Source organism: Podarcis filfolensis (genome assembly GCF_964270895.1).
Source record: "Podarcis filfolensis genome assembly, chromosome: 2".
In the NCBI taxonomy this organism is placed as follows: Eukaryota; Metazoa; Chordata; class Lepidosauria; order Squamata; family Lacertidae; genus Podarcis; species Podarcis filfolensis.
The window spans coordinates 119903129-119926943 of NC_139605.1; the positions used below are offsets into that span (position 1 = coordinate 119903129).

At 50.1% G+C, this 23815-nt stretch overlaps 1 protein-coding gene across 6 annotated transcripts; it reads right to left on the minus strand.

Annotated features, from left to right (window-relative positions):
* Positions 1-662: 662 nt before the first annotated feature.
* Positions 663-23540, minus strand: WNT10B (Wnt family member 10B). Of its 6 annotated transcripts, none has more exons than XM_083599668.1 (5): positions 19066-23540; positions 17506-17659; positions 12183-12445; positions 5516-5850; positions 663-3332 (listed from the first exon to the last, which is right to left on the minus strand). In XM_083599668.1, exons 2-5 carry the CDS (start codon positions 17568-17570, stop codon positions 2874-2876), a joined length of 1122 nt encoding a protein of 373 aa, XP_083455794.1. In that variant the 5' UTR covers positions 17571-17659; positions 19066-23540; the 3' UTR covers positions 663-2873. The 6 variants fall into 6 exon arrangements, with proteins under 6 accessions (XP_083455794.1, XP_083455798.1, XP_083455799.1 ...); XM_083599672.1 differs by having other exon boundaries at positions 19905-20100; XM_083599673.1 differs by lacking the exon at positions 19066-23540 and adding an exon at positions 18791-18826.
* Between the last annotated feature and the right edge of the window lie 275 nt (positions 23541-23815).

Below are 23815 nucleotides of genomic sequence, written 5' to 3' on the forward strand. Positions count from 1 at the left end.
GCTCCAGGGCCAGCCCTGACATTTAGGCACAGCAAGGCCACCATCGCAAACAGCTGATGCTGGGGGCAGCAACCCCCTAGTGGTTCCTTGCTGCCTTGGGTGCAATGGGGGACACAAGCTTGTTGTCTGCCAGTCCAGTTGGCCTCTGCACTTGGGATGGGGAGAGGCACCTTCACCTTCAAGACTAATGCTCAGAGCTCATTCATACTATCGTTTAACCTGGACGGTAAGCTTCCTGTTCACTAATTCTCGGCTGTCCACACGACTTTCTCCAGTCGGTGCCTTTCCACCCTTTCACCTCCCTTAATCTGCATTTTCTTATACCATCTCCTTTTCAGTGTATCCGTGGAGTAAGAAAATCCAGGGAGGAGAAAATGTGAGAAGGCAGTGATTTGGAGGAGAAGGTCATATGGACAATGAAGAATTATAATCCACATTAAGCAACTGTATGGTTGAGCCCTCAGTCAGAAGAAACAACAACAGGGAGGGAAGACTTTGAGCCTAAACAGAGTGTCTTTTCTCTTGCCACTGGGTGACTACATGTGGGATTAGGGAATGAGATCTGAGTTAGAGGAAGCAACTTGCATGAAAGTCTGGGTTTCAGCACCTTCCATTTTGGGAACTAACTTTAGTCCTGTGTATTACTTATCTCCAGACACTTATTATGGATGGGATTTTAGGTATGGTATTTAGATTTTAAACATGGCAGAAATCCATTGTGTACATTAATCTACAAACATAGATTATGTGACATAGAATATTGTCTGGGGGTTGACAAACAAAACTGAGTCATGCCGCAGCCTAAGGTAACGCCAGCAGAAGAACCGCCATTTCGTAAAACATGTTTTTAAAGAACAAGACAAAGATTAATATATAATGGTCTCTCTTTTTTTGAAAAAAGTGAGTCTCATGTTGCAGGATAGGATTAAAGCTGGCACCTCACCTTGTTTCTAACACAGGCAGGTACATACTCTGCCACATTGCACATCACACCTATGGGATACACAGCAACAGGTGTTTATCTCGTTCAATACACAAAAGCTGCATAGCCAAGGGCACATACAAATGTGAATGTCTTCCATGCCACACACACACACACTCATGTATAAATGAATGTATACCATGGGGGTAACTACTATTCAAAATTCAGATCCAGTCTAAAATTCAGAGCTTTCTTTTTGGAGTCTGTGTTGCAATGGGCCGTATGTTCCTGCTTCCTTGTTCTCAGGAAAAGGTGTGTACTGGCCTCATGCAGGTTGCTCCCAGACTTCAGAGCCTGACTTTGGAAAATGGACTTCCTGATTCCCTGTAGGGTAAGAATCTCTCATTAAAATAAATAAATAAATAAATAAAATACATATCTTTTAGGTTTCGAATGCCAATCGAACTGCTTTCGTAAAATTATTATTTGTGGTTTTTTTTAAAAATTGCATTAATGTGTCTGTGGATTTGAATTTCTGTGCCTACCTGTGTTCTTAAAGGCATTGGTGTGTTATGGATAAACAGATGTTTAGGTTTTGTATACAGCCCCTACTGGCCCTCATTCTACCAGAGAACCAGCTGTGGGGACAAGGTTGGAAGGTGGTCAAAAGGTGTTGTTTTACACCGAAGCCTCCCCTTCATACTACAAGAGGGGCAAGCGTGGAGGGGCAAACATAACTTTCACCCAGGGCAGCAAAATAGATTGAGCCAGCTACTGCTGACATGTACCACACACAAAAACCCACAGAGGTCTACAAAACAAACGGACGTTGGGCCAGTGGAAAGATGCAGCTCCCCAGGATAATGTTATATCTCCATTAGCCATATGAAATGGCTTCACAAACACACTTCAGTAACAAAGCAAAAGAATAAATTAACCCTGCAGTATGACACCCCACTGTCATTTTGCTCGTCTTGCTTTTGCTGGGTTGGTTGCCGCTGCTATTCCAAACGACTGCAAGTGTTGCAAACCTGTCTATAAATTTTGTCTCCTAAAAGGACAGTCTGAGCTTCTTATGGCTGCCACACACATGCACATGCACATGCGCACGCCACCCTAAACAAATGTTTAGGCTGTGCACACACTCCCGTTTACATCCAGTGCACTCCCATCTCTGGTTTGGGAAGCAGTGGACACAACGCAACATGACCCACAATCCTATGTATCCCACTGTTACTCATGGGATACTACTGTGTTTTGATGCATTCCCCCACAAACTATCTTCAATCCGAACTGAGAGACCTAGCTGTGTGTTAAGCTGGCAATGCACACACAGGCTTTCAGTGTCCCAGCCCCTTCCATTGGCTGCACTGGGGCTCTGAAACAACTAGCAGCCCAGCTGGGGTCCCACAACTCATCCTTTGCACTCGCCTGCATCAGCCCTGATGCAGGATTTATGCCAATAATGTTAGGTGTCTCCCCCACAACAGGTATTTGAAGAGCAACACACTGGGACACAAAGCCTTCAACATGTCATGCCTGCTTCCTCGCCGCCACCAACCCCCAAATAATCCTTGGGTGGCAGTTCATCATAAAACAAGGCACTATGCACAGAGAGTCTGGCACCACCATGGGGAAACAGGCCGACGGAAGGCTACAGCTTCCATGCTGGGCTTAGAAATCCATCTGCGATCCATCCATTTGTACGTGTGTTTCCACACTGCAGCAAATCCTTCCTGTCATGGTGTTAGGAGAGGCCCAAGCATGGCATGTTTGGGATGTGGCAGAAGAACCACAGTAAGCATGTTCCGCGGAAGGTCTCGTGGGGTGCTGGGCCCCTTGAAACGAGGTGCCCTTCAAAAGCAGCTCATTGGCACATGGCGCCAGGCCCGCACCATTCGGCCATTCCCCACGTAGCAAGGTCTCTGGGAGGACAGTGCCTCGCTTCACGTCACTTGCAGACGTTTACCCACTCTGTGGCCGGGCACTCCTCGCACTCCACGTGGCAGCACCAGTGGAAGCGGCAGTGGCAACGCTGGGCATGCACCTCCTGCAGCACATTGTGGCCCCGGCCGCAGCACAGGCTGCTGCAGCCGTCGGGCCGGCCGCTGCCCTTGGTGCAAGGGCGGCCATGGGTGCCCGGCGAGCCCAGGCTGGGGTCAGGCTCGCAAAAGTCAGGCGAGGGTTCGTAGAAGATGAGGTGCTTGGCCAGGCGCGAGCGCTGGAGGCGGGGCCGGAAGGCCCCCGAGTTGCTGTTGTGCGGCCGCAAGAGTATGGCGTGGTCCATTCGCTCCCTCAGGTGAGAGCCCACACGGCGGAAATCGGGTGCTGCCAGCCAGCACGTCCGGAACTGGCAGCTTCCTGAGGGGCCGTGGCATTTACATCTCCGCTGACTCAGCTCTGACACAACCTGCCAAGGACGGGGTGGGAAAGGGACAAGAACGAAGCATTAGCTGCAGGAAAACGTGGGGTATTTAATTGCAGTCCCACCAACAATTCATGTTTTGCCAGACAGGGGCACCAAGGGGCTGAGGCTCACAGAGCTTTCCTGTAAATTTCCTAGAGAGAACTCTCTGAGATCATTTCCCTTGTGCCCTGACAGGAAGTGTGTGTAGTTATACAACCTCCTCCCTGCCTCTTCTCCAGCATGCCAGGAATGTGAGAACATCTGCCAACAGGGGTGCCAACTTGAATTGGGGGGCAGTTAAGCCCTGCTCTGCATAATTGATCACATGATGTGGTGCACGCACATCATTTGAATGGCAATGCCCATCAACTTGGGGTAGCCCCCTCAAATATTTTATGGGGGGGTGAAAACCCCTTGGCCCCTAGTAGTTGGCTCCTACGTCTGCTAAGCTCAGCCTCCGTTTTTAAGTGAGACTTAAATACAACTTACGAATTACCATTTTAAGCCTACTTGAACAAAGTTGCTGTACTGTATCTGTTATTCTTCAAGAAGCATACTGAGTGAATAAATGTTATTTTTACATTTTACAAGGGTTTATGTGATGGTTAGGGGGGGGAAAGGGGTCAATACCAGGAAAATACAGTCTGCCTTAAAAGCTTAAAGCTTCCCTTTAAGCTGCAAAGGGAAAGCACTCTGCTGAACTCACAAACATGAGGGAGGAAGGTTAATAATCTATTAAAAAATCTTCTCCAGCATCTAATCACAACAGAAAAATGGAGGCCCTTCCTGCTGCAGGGAAAGAGAAGTTACCAGAGACACCAACCAACTCAAATCCAGTTTGATTTCCGATTAAATCTCTAAATCACCACAACACTCTAGAACTATTTCATATAACTCATTTTTTCTTTGCTATTCTTTTTTTTGGGCATCCAGTGCATAGAGGGCCGCTGTGTGTGTGCAACTTGAATGGCTATAAAACAGGATTAGACCAATTCATGGAGGAGAGGGTTATCGATGACTACAAGCCATGATCGCTATGCTTTACCTCCATCAATGCTTCTGAATACCTAGCTCTCCCAGCTGCATGGGGAGACGGAGGCTGCAGAACCAGTTGCTGGAAACAGCAGGAGGGGAGAGGGCCTTTGGGCTTGAATCCTGCTTGCTGGTTTCCCACAGGCAACTTGCTGGCTGAGCACAGTGAGAACATGGGTCAGTGGCCTGATCCAGCAGGCTCTTCTCATGTTCTTATGCATTTGTTTCTCTCGTGAATCACACAATCACACAACACCCTTTCAGGATGTCCTTCTGAATGTTGTGGGAAGATTGCATCTTCGGGGTACACAAAGCTCACGATGTTTTCCATCTCAGAAAATGCATCTTTTCCTACGGGGCGGGAATCCCTACCTTCAGGATAGGGTAAACTTTATTCTGCTGTTAGTCTTACCAATTTAGTTTTGTTAAAAATAAAACTTTTCAGTCTTTATGTACAACCTCAGCGCTGAAACATTATGCAAAACATTATACAACTGTGTGTGTGTGTGTGTGTGTGTTACGGACTCCCTCGGGAGGTAGTGGACCAAACATCTGTTGCATTTGCCATAGAAACATAGGAATAGAGGAATGCCCCTCATCTGCATCCACAAGAAGTCTGGGTTCCAGTGGTGCCCTGCCCTTCAAGTTCTATACTGGAAGCTCAGGCGGTGAGTCACCCGGACCTTTACTTCATGCCTGTGCCAGGATCCTGCACACTACAGCCCCCTAGTGCCCACAAAGAGTCTTCGAGAAGAGAACAGGAACAAATCTGGGAACAATACGGCATGCTAATCCTTCCAACTCAAATTTGGTTATTTAAATACAACACACACAGGAAAACAGCGGGATTCCTAGGAGATCCCACCTGCCACAATGACATTGAGTGAGCCATTTTTGCCTGCACGGACCATCAGCTGATTGATCCATCATCACGAGCGCTGCAGACTTGCAACATGAATCCTGAGGATGCCACATAGCGCACTGCATACCGGATTATGTACTTGCCTGTTTACTGCTGCCAACACAAAAGTGTGCGTAGACCTTCAGGAATCCAGCCCCGTGGGGGACCCTTTCTCCCTGCTAACTCCAGCCCGGCCCTTTAGTTACACCAAATACTCTGTCTCACAAAGCCCTGCCCCAGGGATGCCTCCTACCTTTCTGCCTACGCGGTGACTGTGGAGCTGCATCCGTGCGTGAGCATCGCGCGGTTTCCCTCGAGGGTCCAACAAATGCCGGGCAAATTTCTGGGCATAGTCAAAGTCTGCACTGCAGCCCCCCCACTCCCAGGTGTCCTGGGGGCCAGGTTCCCCCCACAAGGAGGCCTTGCCGCGGCTCAGGGTCTGCAGCTGGCTGAGTTTCAGCTTCTGGTTCTCGGTGCCTTGCCCGGCGCAACCACAGCTCTGCAGCTCCCCAAGGCTACAGGCTGTGGCTACTGCATGGGTCACCCCAGCTGCCAGCAGGGAGAAGGCAAAGGCACTTTCCCGGAAGCCTGTGGGGACACAGAGGAAGGAAGAGGGTGAGTTGGAGATGCAGCTGGAGGGCAGCTCAAATAACCAAGCGAGGAAGCATTTGCAAGGAGACTGGTGGAGAGAAAGGATGCCTGGCTATATATCTAGACTTGCACATTTTGGGCATGTGTATGTCCAACAGTCATGTTGACTGATTTGTTTTTGACATTTATATACCGCTGACCAACCATGTCCTCTGAGAGGTTCACAAATTTAAAATCAGTTGCATGCAGATGGAAAACACAATTGATGCAAAAGCTGCACCCGGCACAAAATTAGCGTAAAACCAGCATAAACCCACATGGAAGCGTGTTTTTTTTTTTAAAGCACTAAAACCCAACAAGGGGAAATAGTTTTTAAATACCTAGTGTTTGGTATAGGAGGCCTGGGAGAAAGAGAAGGTCTTTATCTGGCACCGAAAAAAAGATCCTGACATAGTTGTCAGGTGAGCCTCTTTGGAGACAGCATTCCACACCCCAGGCTACAGCACTGGAAAGCTTTTCCAGCAAAGGGACTGACTCATCTCTCGTCTCATTGTGTGACCTCTGAAATCCGGGCTGCCTGTATGCTGCACTACCACTACTGTCATCCCTGACACACACACAGATCCAGGACTAAGCTAATCCAGAACTTGGACCAAGATAGACAAATTCTGCATCTGGTACAAATCTAGTCAAGCATTCTGCACATAATTGCTAATTTCTCATCATTTCTTTTCCTTATTCTATTCATGGGCAGGAAAATAACAGAAACAGCTATGCAGGACACTCCTTCTTTAGCCACTAGAATTCCTGCTCAATCCCTCATGGTCTGGTTTCTGTGATTTCCTCAGGTATTATCCACCCAGTTTTAACCCTTTCACAGTCCTGAGGGCTAGGAACTTTACTTTTTTTTAAAAAAAGCAAAGGGTGCTTCTGGACTGTCATTCTTTTCGGGTGAGATTTAGTCACACCAGCAAATTCAAGTTGTGCAGTTATAGTTGATTGGGAGGTCTTGAGCGGCAGAATATCTGCTCTAGAAGGCTGGACTTTTTGGGACATGGAAAGTGATGGGGGAAAGCACCGGAAAATGTGGGATAACGGCTGCTTTGATGCAACATCATCTAACCTCCCTGCAAACAAATCAGAATAAATGCTCATTAAACAGCCATTGTTGTCAGCAAACTAATGCTCAATAAACAGATCATCTGGAGGAGTCCGAAAACAGAAAGCAGAGCTTTTCAGGATTAAATTCTGTGCTTGTGCGGTGAGGTCACAGTGTATATACAGCCATGCTTAGATCAGCTGAGAACATCATCTTAGTAATGTCATTTGTATGCCAAGTTAGAATGTCAGCAGCTACCCAAATCGAGAGAGTGCCCTTCCCTGGGCAGGATGCCAAAATCTCCCAGTATTTTCAGACCACCACAAAGGGTTTTTTTACGTGGGCTGGGCTGGGATTAAAGTGGTTGGGGTTGTGTATGACCGTGATTTTAGCAACTAACTACTGTGACCACTCACAATCTTTCAGGCTGGGCAGGCGCACCTTAAAATATCTAGTAATTTTAAATTAAATAGGGTTGTGCATGATCCTAGAAGTGGCATGTTTATGTCACTGTCAGGGCTTTCCCAAAGAACCCTGCAAGGACGGCAGTTTGTCCTGGAGTTGAAAGATGCCTAGCTGTCCCCTCACAGAACTACAAGTCCCAAGGTTCCCTGGGGTTATTATAAATAAGCCAATCCATAGTATAGGTTTGATCTTCTACAGTGCAATGCAGAAGCAAGCACGCAGAAGCAAGCACCAGTGGAGTTCAATGGTAAATGTGGGTTGCAGTCCTAGGGTGCTTATAGGCAGTCATGATTCTCAGGCTGGATTCAGTCATACCCCAGCAAATTAAGGCAGCACAATTAAAGCTCATTTGGAGCTTGTGTAAAACATATCTGCTTCCCCAAAATATCAGACTTTTTCCAACAAGAAAAATGACTGTGGGGGCACTGGAGGATGCACTGGAAAGGGTGGGATTAACACTCACGTGACACAATCTCCCCACAAACAAATCAGGCTGAGGGCTCATTAAACTGGTCGTCTGGAAGCAATCTTAGATCCTGATCTGTTCAGGCTTAGCAGTATTGGTATTTTCTTAAAATCAATGCAGGTTTCTTTTGTAGTGGAGATTAGCCCTCTTTCCTCAAGTAAATTAAGCCTCTTCCTCATCATCCAGCCCTTCGTCTCCACTAATCCTGATTTACCTTTCCGGTTTGTTTCTTGATCAGCCAAAGCCTTTCTGTTATTGATCCTCACTTTCCTACCGTCTTCCCATCTGATGCTGCCTGAGATCCTGATGAGCTGGGCCAAACTCCCACCGCCACCCTCCATGACACATCAGGCAAAGGCTCAGAGCCCAGGTGCATGGGTTGCAGCTTGATGAAGCTCTTGCCTGCTGCCCAGGGGCTCACTTTGATCTTGGATTTAAATTTGGAAATGGCTCCTTCAAAGCTGAATTAATCAAAGAGATCCAGAGGACCAAAGTAAGGAGCTCCCGGCCAACTTGCCTCTAGGGTCAGGTGTTGGCCACTACATCTGCAACCAGGGAAAGGTGCAACCAAGAAAAGGTGCCTGCAGCAGGTTCAAGGGGAAAGAGCCAGGGGTGGTGTTCATGAAGACAGGCAGGCAGGGCAGAGCAGACAGGATCTAAGTGTATTGGCGGGGGCGGGGTATGTGCTTGGGAAAATGCACTCAGATGCTTCCCACCACCCTGCCCCGCCAACCAGGTCACTGCCTCCTCCTCCATATCAGTTGCACAGGCAGAGAGGGCAGGCATCAGTATCATCTGCTGTTTACTGTTAACAATTGTCTGCCCACCCTAGTGGGCAAGTGGCTAGGAGCATCAGTCAGAAAACCAGGAGGAGTCCCCTTTTCTTATTTTTGGCTAAGCCATCTGCTACAAATCACCCCTTCACTCAGGATTGGCACCCGACTATTAAGTCGTAACAATAAATGTGCCTTAGAGTTAAAAGGCAGGAAGAAAAGTGAGCAGCCAGTGGCAGAAAGGAGCAGGAATGGGCACAGTGGCAGGGCAGTGCTCAGGAGAATCGGCCGAGTGAAGCAGGCCCAACTGCCCGAGGGATGCCCAGTCCCCATCAAGATAAGAGAGCACGCAGATGTTCATTTACTTGGAAAATTTATAAACCTCTTGTTCAGAAAAAGTTATTCAGTGATGATGCCACCCATATGAATGGCTTGCGCCAGCCACTCTGGGCGGCTCCCAACAAAAAACAGTCAACAACAACACCCACTAACAACTTCTCTGAACATGCAAGTGGAGTACAAGCCCAATTCTATTTTTAAAACTTGACTAAAAAGATGGTTGCTTGTCCTTCTCCTCCATAGTGGAAGCAGGCTTCAGGAGAAGCCATATTCAGGCTCTGAAGCCTTAGCAGCTGTCCAAAGATGCTAGCTCCTCACACCAGCCCTGAGGCAGACCCTGGGAACTGGCTCTTCTCAGGCGGCAGGTGTGGAGATGGACAGCAAGGTAAGGGAGGACAGAACTGCAGTGGCAGCACAGCCTGCTATGCTCCAGCCCCCTCCCCTTGAACTAGCCTGTTGTCCTCAGGTGTGGGAGAGGACACCATCCAGTCACTGTCAGGGCTTGGAGTGAGGAGGAATGGTGGGGACTGCCCCCCCCCACTTCCTGCACCTTCCGGAGGAGGACAGTATAGATTTACAGCAGCGGTTTGCAGAAGGTCATAGTTCAGAGGCTGCAGAGGGGAGAGACTGGGAAATATTGGGAGAGCAGCAGGAAGAAGCAGCAGCACCAGAGGAGAGACAGCTGACAGACTCAGTGTCTTTGGAAAGCATTCCTGACCCCCCTCTCCCAGGACCCAGCGTGCATTGAGAGCAGGAGAACAGAAAGCTCAGAGGCAGAAAGCACTGATCAGGCAATGTAGGGATGATGTATAATAGGAGAGATGGAGGGAGTGGGACTTTACTCGGAGCAATGCCATTATCTGAGATAGATGGCATTTCTATGCTCTCTGTGAGTATTGAATAAATACTTGGTAAGAATTGTTCTTGCTTATCTGCTTCGTGGCTGCCACCGTGGGAGGGATCAGATTCCCCGAAGCCTGACAGTCACTAGGGTTCAAGTAAGATTCAAATGCAAGCCCAGTCAGCTTCTCTGTGTGGACTGGGGGCAGGGGGTGACATTTTGTTCTTTGCTTCAGGCAGTAACAAGTTTGGGGCCAGCCCTCTCACCACCACCCAGTCTGTTCTTAAAGTAAAGGGTAAAGGGACCCTTGACCGTTAGGTCCAGTCGCGGATGACTCTGGGGTTGCGGCGCTCATCTTGCTTTATTGGCTGAGGGAGCCGGCGTACAGCTTCCGGGTTATGTGGCCAGCATAACTAAGCTGCTTCTGGTGAACCAGAGCAGCACACGGAAACGCCGTTTACCTTCCCGCCAGAGCAGTACCTATTTATCTACTTGCACTTTGACGTGCTTTTGAACTGCTAGGTTGGCAGGAGCAGGCATCGAATCGCCAACCTTCTGATCGGCAAGCCCTAGACTCTGTGGTTTAACCCACAGCACCACCCGCGTCCCTCGTTCTTATCCTTAAGGTACATTTATTGTTACTCCTGGCCCAAGAATTCTCTTGAGGGACAGAGACTTCAACCACAGACAGTTTAGGGTATGGGACCTCCCTCCACTACTGATTTGTTGGTGTTTAGTCATTTAGTCATATCCAACTCTTCGTGACCCCATGGACCATAGCACGCCAGGCACTCCCTGCCTTAATTTGGTACAGTGGTACCTTGGTTTTCAAACATAATCTGTTCCAGAAGACTGTTTGACTTCCAAAATGTTCAAAAACCACAACTCAACAACCGACAGCTAAGCTTCAGGGCCTTGCACTCAGTGGAAGTCGTGTTTCCTGTTTGACTTCCAAGGTGCATTTGAAAACCGAAGCAGTCACTTCCAAGTTTTTGGTGTTCGGAAACCGAAACGTTTGACTTCCGAGACGTTCGAAAACCGAAGTACCACTGTACTAGGAATAACAATGTCAAGCAAATCAGGTCTAAGCACCAGGAATCCCTGACTACTGGAGAACAATGGATGATGATGATGATGATATCCTGTTCTCCTGACATGATGGGTGTAGCTCAGTGTTTCCCCAACTTGACACAGCTGGAGTACTCCCTTCACCCCACAAATTAAAACTGGAAGTACATGTCACTTTTATAGCCAGGGTGCACTTGCGCACCAGGACAGAACTGCTGGTGCATCGCCAGAGGAGCGAGATGTAGTGCCTTTCATGTGTCAGTGATCTGGCGCAATCCCTCCCGATTTGAAGGAGGAAAGCCCAGAGGTGACATGCAGAGCTGCTGGGTGCAGCCTCCTTGATGAGCGATAAATTCGGCTGTGAATCCTGCATCGCGCGTAATTAAACGATCCAACTGTACTCAGTGCAGAGAAGTAGCAGGATCAGTGCTTTTATTCTAGAAAAAAATGGTACTGGTATAATAATTTTCTTCATAATAATAATTTATTATTTATACCCCACCCATCTGGCTGGATTTCCCCAGCCACTCTGGGCGGCTCCCAACAGAATTAAAAGCACAATAGAACATCAAACATTAAAATTTCCCTAAACAGGGCTGCCTTCAGATGTGTCCTGAAAGTCAGATAGTTGTTTCTTTCCTTGACATCTGATGGGAGGGCGTTCCACAGGGCGGGAGCCACTACCGAGAAGGCCACTCCCCATGAGGTTGTTACACTAAGTGCCACCTTTTCAGCCAGTGTTTTTCTTCTAGAAAAAAAGGTGCTGGTACCGCGTACCCCTGAGTAACCCCAGAAAAAGAGCACAGAGCAGAATCACCATTCACAGCAGAGGCTGGCTGATGACTCATACAGGGATGCGGCAGGCAGCCTCTTCTGTGACTGGGCTCTTCTGGCTCAACCAGCCTTTTGCATCCAGTTCATTTATTTCTTGTGGCATGCTAGCAAGGATTTCATGGCACACTGTTTTGGAATCGCCACTCTAACTTGCTGGGCCTTCTTTGGCCCTCCTTGCTCCTGTGACTTGTCAAGTGACAGCAAGACCTTCTTTGGCTTTCCCTCCATTTGTGGTGACCCTGTTTGGCTCCATTTCTGTTGTCACAAGAGGGGAAAGGGGGCACTCAGTCAGCTCCTAGAGGGAAGGCCAGTGGGGAGGTGAAGGAGGGTGCAGCAGTGATAGCAAGGCATGAATCAAGTTCTGGTTTTATTGCTTACAGACTCCAATAGAAGAGGAAAGTGTCAAATCACATCACACGGCAAGTATCCTCTCAAGCTCCTCACCTCTCTTCAGAACAGCGCTGTTGAGAAGCACGGTGCCACTGCTGCTCAAGTCCGAGCAATCCCACCGCCTCTCTTGCAGCTGATGCCGGCATTCATGGATGGCAAGGTGGACGCCTTGCAGAGCTGAAGCCATGGCTTCTGGGCTGCGGGTGCAGAGCCCAAGTTGGCGCCGGCTCAGCCAGGGGAGGGTCATGCAGATGGTGTTGGGAGTAAGAACAGGTTCATCCAGCACCCTTGGACCTAGGAAGTCATGGCCCCCGATCCTGTAGGAGAACAGAGGAATTAAGCAGGAACTTGGCTTTGGGGACAAAAGAGGAGGAGGGGAGAGAGAGAGAGACAGGCAGAGGCTACTTACTGCTTCACCCACAGATCATAACTGACAGGAGCGAACACAGTGGGCAAAACAGAAGGCTAAACGATGGAGGCTCCATAATTGAGATTGGATGCCCCTTAGATAAAAGTACACCCATCCATCTGGGCATGGAGTAAGCTACACAAGTCCTTGGCTAGACAAAATCAGCTACAATGGCCTAAAAAAACTGGGCAATAGCACAAGGTATCTACAAATTCTCTGGGCCTGTGTCCATCACTAGCACCAGATGTGGAAGCTTTAGCTGGAGTCAACAATGGATCTGGAGCAAAGAGACCGGAGCATTAAGGAGCTCTGAACCAGCAAAGTCCAGAGGAGACTGAAGGACTTATACAGCCATTGTCTCTACCAGGTCCTCTGCAGGGTCATTCTACTTCCTCTTGGGTAGATCCTTCCTTCTGAGTAGAAGGGTCAGAGTCGTCTGGAAGCCAAACAGGCTCCTGTGGCTTTGGCTTTCCCATCAGCTTCGCAGCCTCCCTTTGTACCCAAGGCTTAAAGGAGGGCAGGAGAGAACTGCAGAGAAAGGCCAGGCTCAGGATGGGGTCATGGAGTGGGGATGTGGGGGAGCAGGATGTGTCCAGGTGAGGCATCTCAGAGATGGGGCTCTACAGGCTGTCTTTGGATTGGTTTCTCTATGTCTTCAGTGGGAACGGGGTGCCGTGTGGGAGCCCCATCATGCCTCTTCCTCCAAGGAGGTCTCTCCAGGGTCTGGATCAGCCAGGATCTCAGTTCCATGCGTCTCTGCAGGAATGCAGGGTAGGGGAGACCTCTGAAAGAGGAGGGGCTTCTGTGCAAAATTCTGTGGACACCGCCAGAAATTTGGGGGTGCCACCATATCTGTATATATCCCCTGAATCATACAGATCCATTCCCTTTCCACCACATTCAAATATATATAGCTTCCAATTTAGAGCTGGGGATGAAGCTAAATTGTTCTTTTCCCTCCTTCATTGAATTATGTATGCTATTCCCCCTCCCTGCCCGCTCTCTGACCCATTGAACACCTCTTTCTTCTCAGCCAGATGCAGAAGAACCCACCTTAGCCCCTAGGACTTCAATCTTTGCGCTACAACCTCTCCATTTCATTCCATTCTCAGGTGACGTGGGAGGGAGAGAGGGAATGACTAGGAAGCTCCTACGTTTCTGCTAAACCTGACGGGTCCCACTCCTCAAGCAGAATCGGGGCCAGTGCATTTCATCATACATGTGTGGAGGGTCGTGCAAAACCCTTGTGGCAGTCCAGCCCAGCTCTACTGCCTGAGGGAGAGATCAGCGCACCTGGGTGGGCGAGTATCCAGGGGGAAATTCCCTGCCTGCCCCCCCACCCCCCTCACTGGCACCAGATGAAAGCCAGGTTGAAGATCAAAAGCATCACCCTGCGGCTCAGCACCCAAAGAGGGGGTGGGGGTGGAGGGGAGGGAGGGAGATGTTCCCCTGACAGGAACAGAGGAGCCCCTCCCAGATCTAACACAGGGTGTCTCCGTGGCAACAGAAGGAGGAGCAGGAATAACCCCGGCAGTGGCAGACACAGACATGTTCGATGTGGGAAAGGGAAATGGAGCCAAGTTTCCTGATCAGAAGGGGCCACCATAGCAACCACCCAGTGGAGAGGGACATCCTCAGGTCATTTTCACGTGCAGCTCCAGCTCCTGCTCCCAGCTGACACAGAGAGATCAGTGGCAGTCCCTCCTATCACACACCCTCTCCCGGAAAATTACCCCAGACAAACATCAAGCATTTTTCACAACAAGCCCCATGGGGAAGGAGTTTTCCGTAAGTGGGGCACTTGTCTTAGGGCCTCTCATCACAAGAGGACCAAATCAACCCCTAAGGGCACATGATAGATCTATCTAATCATACTCTAAACAGAAATATGGGAGTCAAACATTATAGAACGTTCTCCCAATACAGAATTGGGGCCAACTGATTTCGTCATCCATGCGTGCAGGGTTGTTGCCACACTATGCCCTTGTGGCTGTCACATGCATCCAGTTTATGATGCTCAGAGGGACATTCTTCTGAACCTGTGAATCCTTCCTTCCTTCCTTTATACCAACAAGAACCACTGCTGCGGTTTAGATACCAACTCGGCAATCCTGTGCATGTTTACTCAGAGGTAAGTCCCACTTGACAGTATTCTAAGCGAAGTGGGCAAGGGACCGCAACCTGAAGGAAAGGCCCATTAAAAAACAGCAGAATTTACTTAAGAGTAAATGTGGATAGGATTGTGCTGGGCTGCTGCAATAATGTGCATAGGTACTTGGGAATAAGCCTTGTTAAATTTGGTGGGATTTACATCCGAGTAAACATGCTGAGAATTGTACTGTGCCTGGCTGATTGTGGCCTGGGGCGATCTTCACTGATTCACAGGTAAGAGCCTACATCTCCAAAACATCTCTCAGGGTCACTTTGCATCAGGAATGAGGAAGCTGTGGCCTTCCAGATGCTGGTGGACTCCAGCTCCCATCAGCCTCAGCCAGCATGGCCAATGGTTGGGGGTGATGGGAGCTGGAGTCCGGCAACAGCTGAAAGGACACAGCTTCCCCGCCCTGGTTTTACATATTGCCTGTAGTGGCATGGTAGCTGCCTCTGCTGTGGCTGTTCCCAAGCCACTCTGGGAATGCATAAAGCTTCCACCCATGTTACACAACATGCCAATGACACACCACCCAAAAAGGCAGGCGTTGCTGGCATGTTATGTCAACGTACACTTTATGTCTGTATGCTGCTGTGTCAGGGCGAGCACAGCCCTCAGTCCGCATACACATCTGATAAAGCAAGGCTACAAAAATGCAAACCGCGATGAATCAGTTTCCAAAGGGCTGCGATACCATCTCCTTTCGTGAACGTGAAGCGTCCTCAAAGCATCTGAGCATAAGAACATAACAGCAGCCCCGCTGGATGCAGGCCAAAGGCCTCTCTAGTCCAGCTACTCTGTTCCCACGCAGTTCAACCAGACACCTCTGAGAAGGCTACAAGCAGAACATGGCTGCAATGGTCCTCTCCCGCTTCGGTTCCCCAGCATGCCTCTGAGCCCAGAGGTAACAGAGCCATCAGGACGCAGAGGCATTAAGAGCCTTATCCTCCATGAATTTCTCTAATCCTCTTTCAAAGTTGCAAACCACTTTGAGATTCCCCCCTCTTAAAAATATAAACAATATAGAAATATTGTTATTATTATTATTTCCATCCAAATTGGTGGTCATCACTACCTCATGTGGTCAAGATGGGGATAGCCCATTAGCACTACCCCCACACAGGAAGAAACTCTCATTCCATGCACAGGTGTCCACTCGTTCAGCTACTGTCCAGCTGATACCCTTCAGCACATATTAGCATAAGCCTGTACTTAGCCCCTTGCTTGGTCATCTACAATGAGTAGAAAAATGCCTGCAGGTAATTACTCTCTCACTCCCCACCTAGTCATAGAGAATGTTTGACTCTTGGAGGTTTAGAAGAGACCCATGCCACCTCTGACGCACAGGCTGCACCGCGTAACACTCCTTGTCTCTCTTCTAGTTCCTGAGTTGTAAGCCCTCAATCTGCAAGAGAAAATGAACCGATCCTGTGCTTTGAACAGATGAAGCTGCCTCACATCTAACCATATCATTGGCCTACATAACCCAGTTCTGTTTACTCTGATGGGCAGCAGCTCTCTAGGGCAGGGATGAGGAAGAGGTGACCCTCCATATGCTATTGAATTACACCTCCCCTCATTCCCTGACCACCAGCTGTGCTGGCTGGAGCTGAGGTGAGTTGGCATCCAAAAGCATCTGGAGAACCACAGTGTCCCCATCTCTGTCCAAAGGTTTCGTGAAAGGGGTCTTTGTGAATTCTGCTGTCTCAAACTCCTGGAGATGCTAGGGTCTGAGCCTGGAAGGGACCCTGCGCCTGCAATGTCATGTGTCTCATAACTGAAGTATGTTGCCTCCCTTAGCTCAACCTCAGGTATGGGCAACGTGTGGCCCTCCCCATGTTGCTTGACTACAACTCCTATCATCCCTGATCAAAGGCCATGCTGGCTGGAGCTGAAGGGAGTTGGAAGTCCAAAAACATCAATAGGGCCTCACATTCCTCACCTCTGGTCTAGCTTGGGCAATGCTGTTATGGCATCTATTTTAACCAACTTAATACCTAAGTTGGTCTTAAATCTAGTGAAAGCTAGCATTGACTTGCATATAAAAACACATGGCACACAATTCTTGCTGTGGATTAATCTGGAGTAACTACCACTCTTGGTCCCATACACAGAGCTAGTCTGCATGTAATACTGAGCCAAACTATGTCTTAGTGTGAATATGCAGGCATGCAAGCTCTGTTTGTAGTTTGGCTTAGCATTAAGTGCGGAACCAGCTCATAATCACAAACAATCCACGCAGATGATTAACTCATCCTGAGCTACTGGTCTTCAGCTGGTGGGCTGTGCCATGATCCAAGCCGGGGCACAACAGGAGCACTATCCTCACACAAGTAGATGGCATATAAGAAATGGGTCCCCAAATGCATGTTCGGGTTAAAAGTCGGCCCTGGATCCAAAAAGAGTGAAGAGACATGTCCTCAGCGATCATCAGAAATGTGTTCCAGGAATTCCGCCTACATATTCCCTCAGCTTTAACCCTCTAAACTCACTGCTTTCGTGGAAAATCCAGGCATCACATTTTAAAAATCCAGTGGGAAAGCAGGGACAGAGGAAGCTGACTGGGGAGAGGCTACAGCTGTACAGTTTGTCCTTGGCATATTGCTTGCTGCGCACTGATGTAGTAATGAAGAAGCAAGCACGATGCCAACTGGGCAGATAAATGCCCTTCCACACCAGGGACCCTCATTAGCCCCACATAATCACACCAGTGCCATTCTCCTGGCTGTTCAGTATCCCCAGCAGGACAGGGGCAGCAATTTCTGGGACAGCTCCATTCCCACCACCACAGCACCGCACCTCAGTGAATCACTTACCCTCTCCAAAGGCAGAGGCAGGCAGCAAAGAGACAAGTGGCCACACAGGGGCTCATTGGAGCCATGCCAAGCTCTGACCGGGCTGCTCTCTAGTTTGGCTGGAGGTCACCCTCTCCCTCATGGCCCTCCCAAGCGGGGCAGAAGGAGGAAGGTTCTGGAATAAGAGACAGTAAGTAAGTGGGGTGGGAAGTGGGCATGGGGGAAGCGAGCCGATAACCCTTTCCCAACATCCTCCTGACTCCTGATTCCCTTGGAGGAATAAGGGGTCATTTCCCCAGCCCCTGACTCCTTTGCCTACTCCAAAATATGAGCCGAATCATGGCCTCCCTGTAGTTTAAAGCATTTTTTAAATGGCAGCAGCTAAAGGGATCAATACAAAAAGAGGCTGCCATGTGAGCACAGCTCCTGACAGAAGCTCCCTCAATTTGTTCGACTCAAGCTCTGTCATCTCCATCCCACCTACTGCAATCAAGCTTCAAGGGCTACACTGGGTATAAACTTGTGAGAAGAGCAACCTGCGGGTATAGGGCGGTATATAAATTCAATTAGTAATAGTAATAATAATAATAATAATAATAATAGCAGCACAGGTCAGAAAAGACAGAGAAGCTCAAGCTTCAGCATTTACTTTCCTCCCACAAATTCCTTCCTGCAGCTGGAAAGGCAGCCCAGTTCAACACACACACATTTGCAACGGGGCGCTGACCTAGGATTGCCAAAAGCCCCCTTGCCCCCTCCAGCGTGAAAGAGCGGCAGAAATCCAATGCTCCATTATGGAGATAGAGCATTATCAGTTGAATTTCTGCCTGTCTGGCCGTAATTAAAGATACAGGTGAGGGCAAAGATGGTAAGGCTACGTTGAACCTAGCGGCATGGCTTCAAACACTGTGACCCCAGATCCCCAGCTTATGCGGGAACAGCTCACAGTCCCCCCCCCGCAAGCAGACCTGCCTTCACGCAACCGAGGAGAGCGCGCGCCCTTCCTTCTCCGCCTGCCCCAAGCTTACCGTGGCAGCCAGGAATCCCATCCCCTCTCGGCCCCCTTCTCTCGCTCATCTACCTGCCCCTGCTCCCTCTCCCTCTCCCTCTCTCCGCGGCCGCTAGAGCCTCGCCTGGGCGAGGTTTTCCCCTCCCCATCCGGGGGCAGCTGGAGCCGGGAAGCAGCTGTTCAGTTCGGGTGCGGTTCCAGTGCCCACACCCACGGGCGTGAACGCCAGCCCGCCGTGGGTCCCACGGGCCGCGCGCGGCGCCTCTCTTCTCCCCGGGCGCAAAGCGCGAACCCCACCTTCTCCCGCAGCTCCTCAGCTGACCAGGAGACGACCCGCCCGCCTTCCACCGGAGAGAACCCAGGCGTCCTGGCGCCCCAAACCCCGATCCCGTCTCCCCTGAGCGATTGGATCCCAACCACTGGATCCCAGCCTCTCCCTGCTTTCAAGCCTCTACAGGTTGCCTTCCCGCAGATTGATAGAGAGGATTAGAGCAAAGTTTCTGTTCGGTTCTTTTGATTCCCTCTCCTTCCTTCGCCCCCCGCCCGCCCTTCCGTCTCGTTCCTCCTCTAACCTCGCGCGCCGGCCTTTTTTCTCCCTCCGTCCGGACGATCTGCTCCGGCGCTTCTGCAGCCTGCTGCCAGGGTTCATGTCTCCACTCCCCTTTTCCTAGCAGGCTCCGCTGCCGTCCCTCCTGCCTCGGGCGTCCCAGCCCCACACGCTCGCGTGGGTCGGCCTCGCTTCCCCCCTCCTTTTCCTGGGGGCGGGTGGGAAATCGCGCGGGAGGAAAGAGAGATCCAAAGGCCATCTAGTCCAGCGCACACACACCGCACGCGGGGAGCGCGCACAGCCCTAAGGCAGAACGACGCACCCGCCCCTCCCAACTAGCCCCCAGGTGTTACGGAGAGGAGAGAGCAGGTGCACCTCCCCAAAAACAGGAACCGGGCGCGTTCGGGACTCTAGCCAGTCTTCAAAGATAAGCCCCGGAAGGGTTGCAGCATTGCAGCAATAAAACTGCTAGCCTCTGTGCAAAGCTAAGCAGGGTCCGGTATGGTTTCAAATTGGATGGGACACCGTGCGTTGATATTCCTGCATTACAGGTGGTTGGTTGGACTAGATGACCCTAGGGATCCCTTCCAACGCTACAATTCTGTAATTTTGTGGTTTAGGATTCTGCAATTCCCCTTTCCCAAACACAGGGAGGCCCTTCAGAAATTGCCGGACTGCAACCCCACCATCCCTCACCATTGCCAATGTTTGCTGGGGCTGATGGGAATTGGAGTCCCAACGCTGTGAAGCCGGGGGCTCCGTCTCGAGAGCCTAATGCCCCACAACTGAATGGGTATCCCTTTCATAAATGCTGCACGCATGACACTTAACTGCAACCCCGTTATATTCTTGGGAGAATGTTACCTATGGTTCTTCCCAACTAGCCCCATGGGAGGAGAGGCAGCATCGATTGGCCTGGAGAAATTTAATTTGATTGTTGGCCAAGCATTTAAACCTTTATCTTCGCTCCTCCAATACTGTACTGAGTTCCTGGTATGGAGTTGTTGCAAGGTCGTTCATCAACCCGGGCGCTCCTTCTCAGATTCAATTGCACTGATGCACGAAGAACTGAGACGTGTGCGGGGCGGCATGGGGGGGGGAGCCCCTCTTTAGCGCGTTGTGCCGGGTGGCGCGTGGACTCGGAGCAGACCGAAGTGCTGCTGAGCCAGTCGGTAGCGCAAGTTAGACGGTCCGCCACGCAGCGAGCGAGCGCCCCAAAGGCGGGTTGGTTCCGAGGCCATGTCGGATAATAGCAGCCCGATGCGATGCAGAAATTGCGAACCTAACTCTAAATAAGATCGGGCTGCACGTCGGGTGCGCTGCCTTGCGGAGAGCAAGCATGCACGGCTTGCGCTTCAATTGCAAGGCGCACTTGGAGAGGATGCCTGTGTTGCACGACTTTCCTTGGCTCGCTTAGGCTCCCTTCGAATTATGGCACGGGCAGGCCGCTCGCAAAGCTGGAAGGGGCGCAGGCAATCGCTAATGGGGAGGAAAAGGCGGCGATCTCCTCTCCCACCCTTCCCTCCAGGCATAAATCAGCCCTGCACAGAGCAACTCCCACCTATAGGACTTCGCACACAATCCAGCCCCCGCGTTGCAGTGTTATGTTATGGGGCCTACAGAGCGAGCAAACCGGGCTGGCTGCGCAAGCCAGCAGGCGCCCTAAGTAAGAGGAGCATTATGCACAGCGGGGTTTGGGGTGTGTGTACGAGGCTACAGAGCCCCCCCCCACCAGCTGGACTCCTGTTCTCCGAGCCCTGCAGCCTGGCGGGGTTGCTGCTTGCTTCCATCCATCACAGGACACTCCCAAGTTTCCAGTCCGCTGGGTGCCCGCCGCTTCCTTCCCGCCCTCGCGCGCGGCTCCGCGATACTGCCAGGGAAGCCGCCCCGCGAGCCCGACTCGCGTGCAAGAGAGGGACTTTCCAGGGTGGGGTCGCCTGATCCGCAGGCTCGGTGGGCTTTGCCTGTGCCCGTTCCCCGGGAGCCGGGACCTTCCCCGACTGCAGCAGGCGCGGCGCGCGAGGCGCTCGGGTGCAATTGCACAGCTCGCAGCGGTTCCTTCCTCGCGTCCGCCCTGCTTTCTCCCCGCCCGTTTATCTTGGCTGCAGGGGACGATTATGTATGAGTCAGTCGGAGGGGAAGGTGAGGCGCTGAGGGTGGGATGGAGCGGCGGACGGGCTATCCCTCTCTCCGGGGGTGGGTGACCACCAGGCTTTGGGCGCCAGGCCTAGTCTCGGGTTCTATTTCCGTCTCTGGGAGGAAGAGGACTGAGGTCTGGAGGGTTAGAAGTTGAACATGAGGCTGGGAACGAGCCAACACGTTCTCGGCTCTTGCCTTTGCTCTGGGAGAGATGCACTGGGGTTCAGAAAGGAAGGCTGGCTCTGAATCCTGGCCAGGACTCCCCCAGAGAACCTGTTTTGGAAGCTGGGGGGTGGAAGGGCCTGGGACATGAGAAGAGTGCTGTTGAGAATGTGCAGAGTGCATTCTCTCACCACCAAGGATTTGCCACAACAAAAAGCCATTTGCGAGTCCACTGCCCCCACCCCCGAACTTGGCAGGTTGTCACGCGATGTTGTAATGGCCATTAAATGGTTTGATGGGTGGACATTGGAGCCAGATAGGTCTATCAGGGGCTCCCAATAATGACATTATATGGAGCATCCATGTTCAGAGGGAGTATACCACTGAATAACAGCCGCTACCTTGATGTGCTACCCGTGGGGCTTCTCAGAGACACCCAGCTGGCCATTGTGGGAAAGGATGCTGGACTAGGGCTTGTCCATATGACCTATTATTAAGCTTTCACCCTGAGTTGCTTGCACAATACTTATTATGGAGGTTTGATTAGATCCTGTCTTTACTGAACGTTTGTTCTGGTTTGTTTGTGGGACGGTTATATGGCAAGGAGCATTTGTCCTGCTTTCATCCTGATTTCCATGTGCACTGTTTATATATCATTCATTCAACATTATTCAGTGCATTTCCCATTCACTTTCCTAACCTCTCAAATTGTTTTATTTTTTATTTTAGAAAAACAAAAGGCGACAGAGCCTTTTAATCTATTTTAATGGCACAAAGCTAACTTTCCCAGTAGGTCAGGGGTCAGCAAACTTTTTCAGCAGGGGGCCGGTCCACTGTCCCTCAGACCTTGTGGGAGGCCGGACTATATTTTGGAGGGGGGGAAATGAACGAATTCCTATGCCCCACAAATAACCCAGAGATGCATTTTAAATAAAAGTACACATTCTACTCAAGTAAAAACGCATGGATTCCCGGATCATCCGCGGGCCGGATTTAGAAGGCGATTGGGCCAGATCCGGCCCCCGGGCCTTAGTTTGCCTAGCCATGCAGTAGGTCCTAGAATCCTTCCTGCAAAATACAGTCTGGAAGCGCCAGAGGTTGATCTGATCCCACAGTGTATATATAATGTTTGATTATTTCTGTAGCACCATCAATACACATGACATTTTAATGCAATGTACCCTCACAGAGAAATTCATCCAAATTTCATTCAGTTTCTCCTGTTCTGGAAAAGTGTCTCTTTCTTCTGCCAGAAACGGCAAAAAACAAGTGTGGCAATCTTAACAGCCATCACTTATCTGATGTTTGGGATAAGGGTGTGTACTTTCCAGAGAAACGTAGCCTGGCCATCTCGTTTTTGCAGTTTAAAACACTGTTGAGGGTGCTGGAACATCAACTACCGACCTTGAGACAGATGTACTGGGTTCTGGGAAGAGAGAGAGCAGAAGATTTCTGCTTCATAGGCACATCTTGGTTGCATTCTGTGCCAATGAATCTGAAATGACTACCAGGCTGCAGCAAAAACAGCAAAAGTGTTTTGTTTTTTATTGGGTGCTTTCATGGGGCAGAGTCCACTTCGTCATGCAAGCTTAGGCTGAGAAACATTTGTTGCTCTTTAAGGCGCCATCCGACTCCTCTGCTGCTTCAGATTAACATGGTTACCCCTCTGGAATTTGTCCGCATGTTGTGGTTTGAATAGATCTGTGCAGTGTTCAGCCTGCATTAGAGCTCTGTTGTTACTCTTGGTGGATAGATAAGAGGCTCCGGCATCCAGGAGCTGCTCTCCCTTCCTCCCATTGGACAGACTTAGCAACCGGCCACAATGGTGGTGTTCTACCTCCACGGTTGGAAGGCGGCATGATGAGTGCCACTTGTTGGGAATCACAAGTGTGGGGTGTGAAACACAGAGCAGTCAAATACAACATTCCTAGAGTGGACATGTTTAGACATGAAGAGGGATGTTTGTCCAGCCAGTAGATAAACTTCCTTTTTCCTCCTGTGCTAGGACAAACTTTCTCTACATGTGACCAGAGGTGGGCATGACCTCACCTGTGCAGGTAACAAAAGCACAGGAGTGGCCACCACATCTCTCTCGTTTCCGTTTTGCTTTTGTCGAGCCTGAGATGCTCTCTTGTAAAGGAACTATCTCCCTATGGGATAGATTCCAGGTGTACAGTATATATTCTGTAACTTAAGTCTGCCTTCTGTGATCCATCTGTGAACAGAATGAGTAAGTAAACTATGTTACACTTTTATACAAGATTGAGTTTTGTCTATTTCTTTTTAGGAGGAAATAAAAGGGGAATTACCAGGAAACTTATTTTAGAGGCTTAAACAAGCCTGGCAAACCTATCCGCTGTGTAAGTTTAAAAGGGGAATGTTACTCTGCTAAATTGTAGAACTTGTTAACACAAATTGGGAAGGATATAATTGAACAATATATCCTCTCCTGCCTCCCTGAACATTCCCACAGG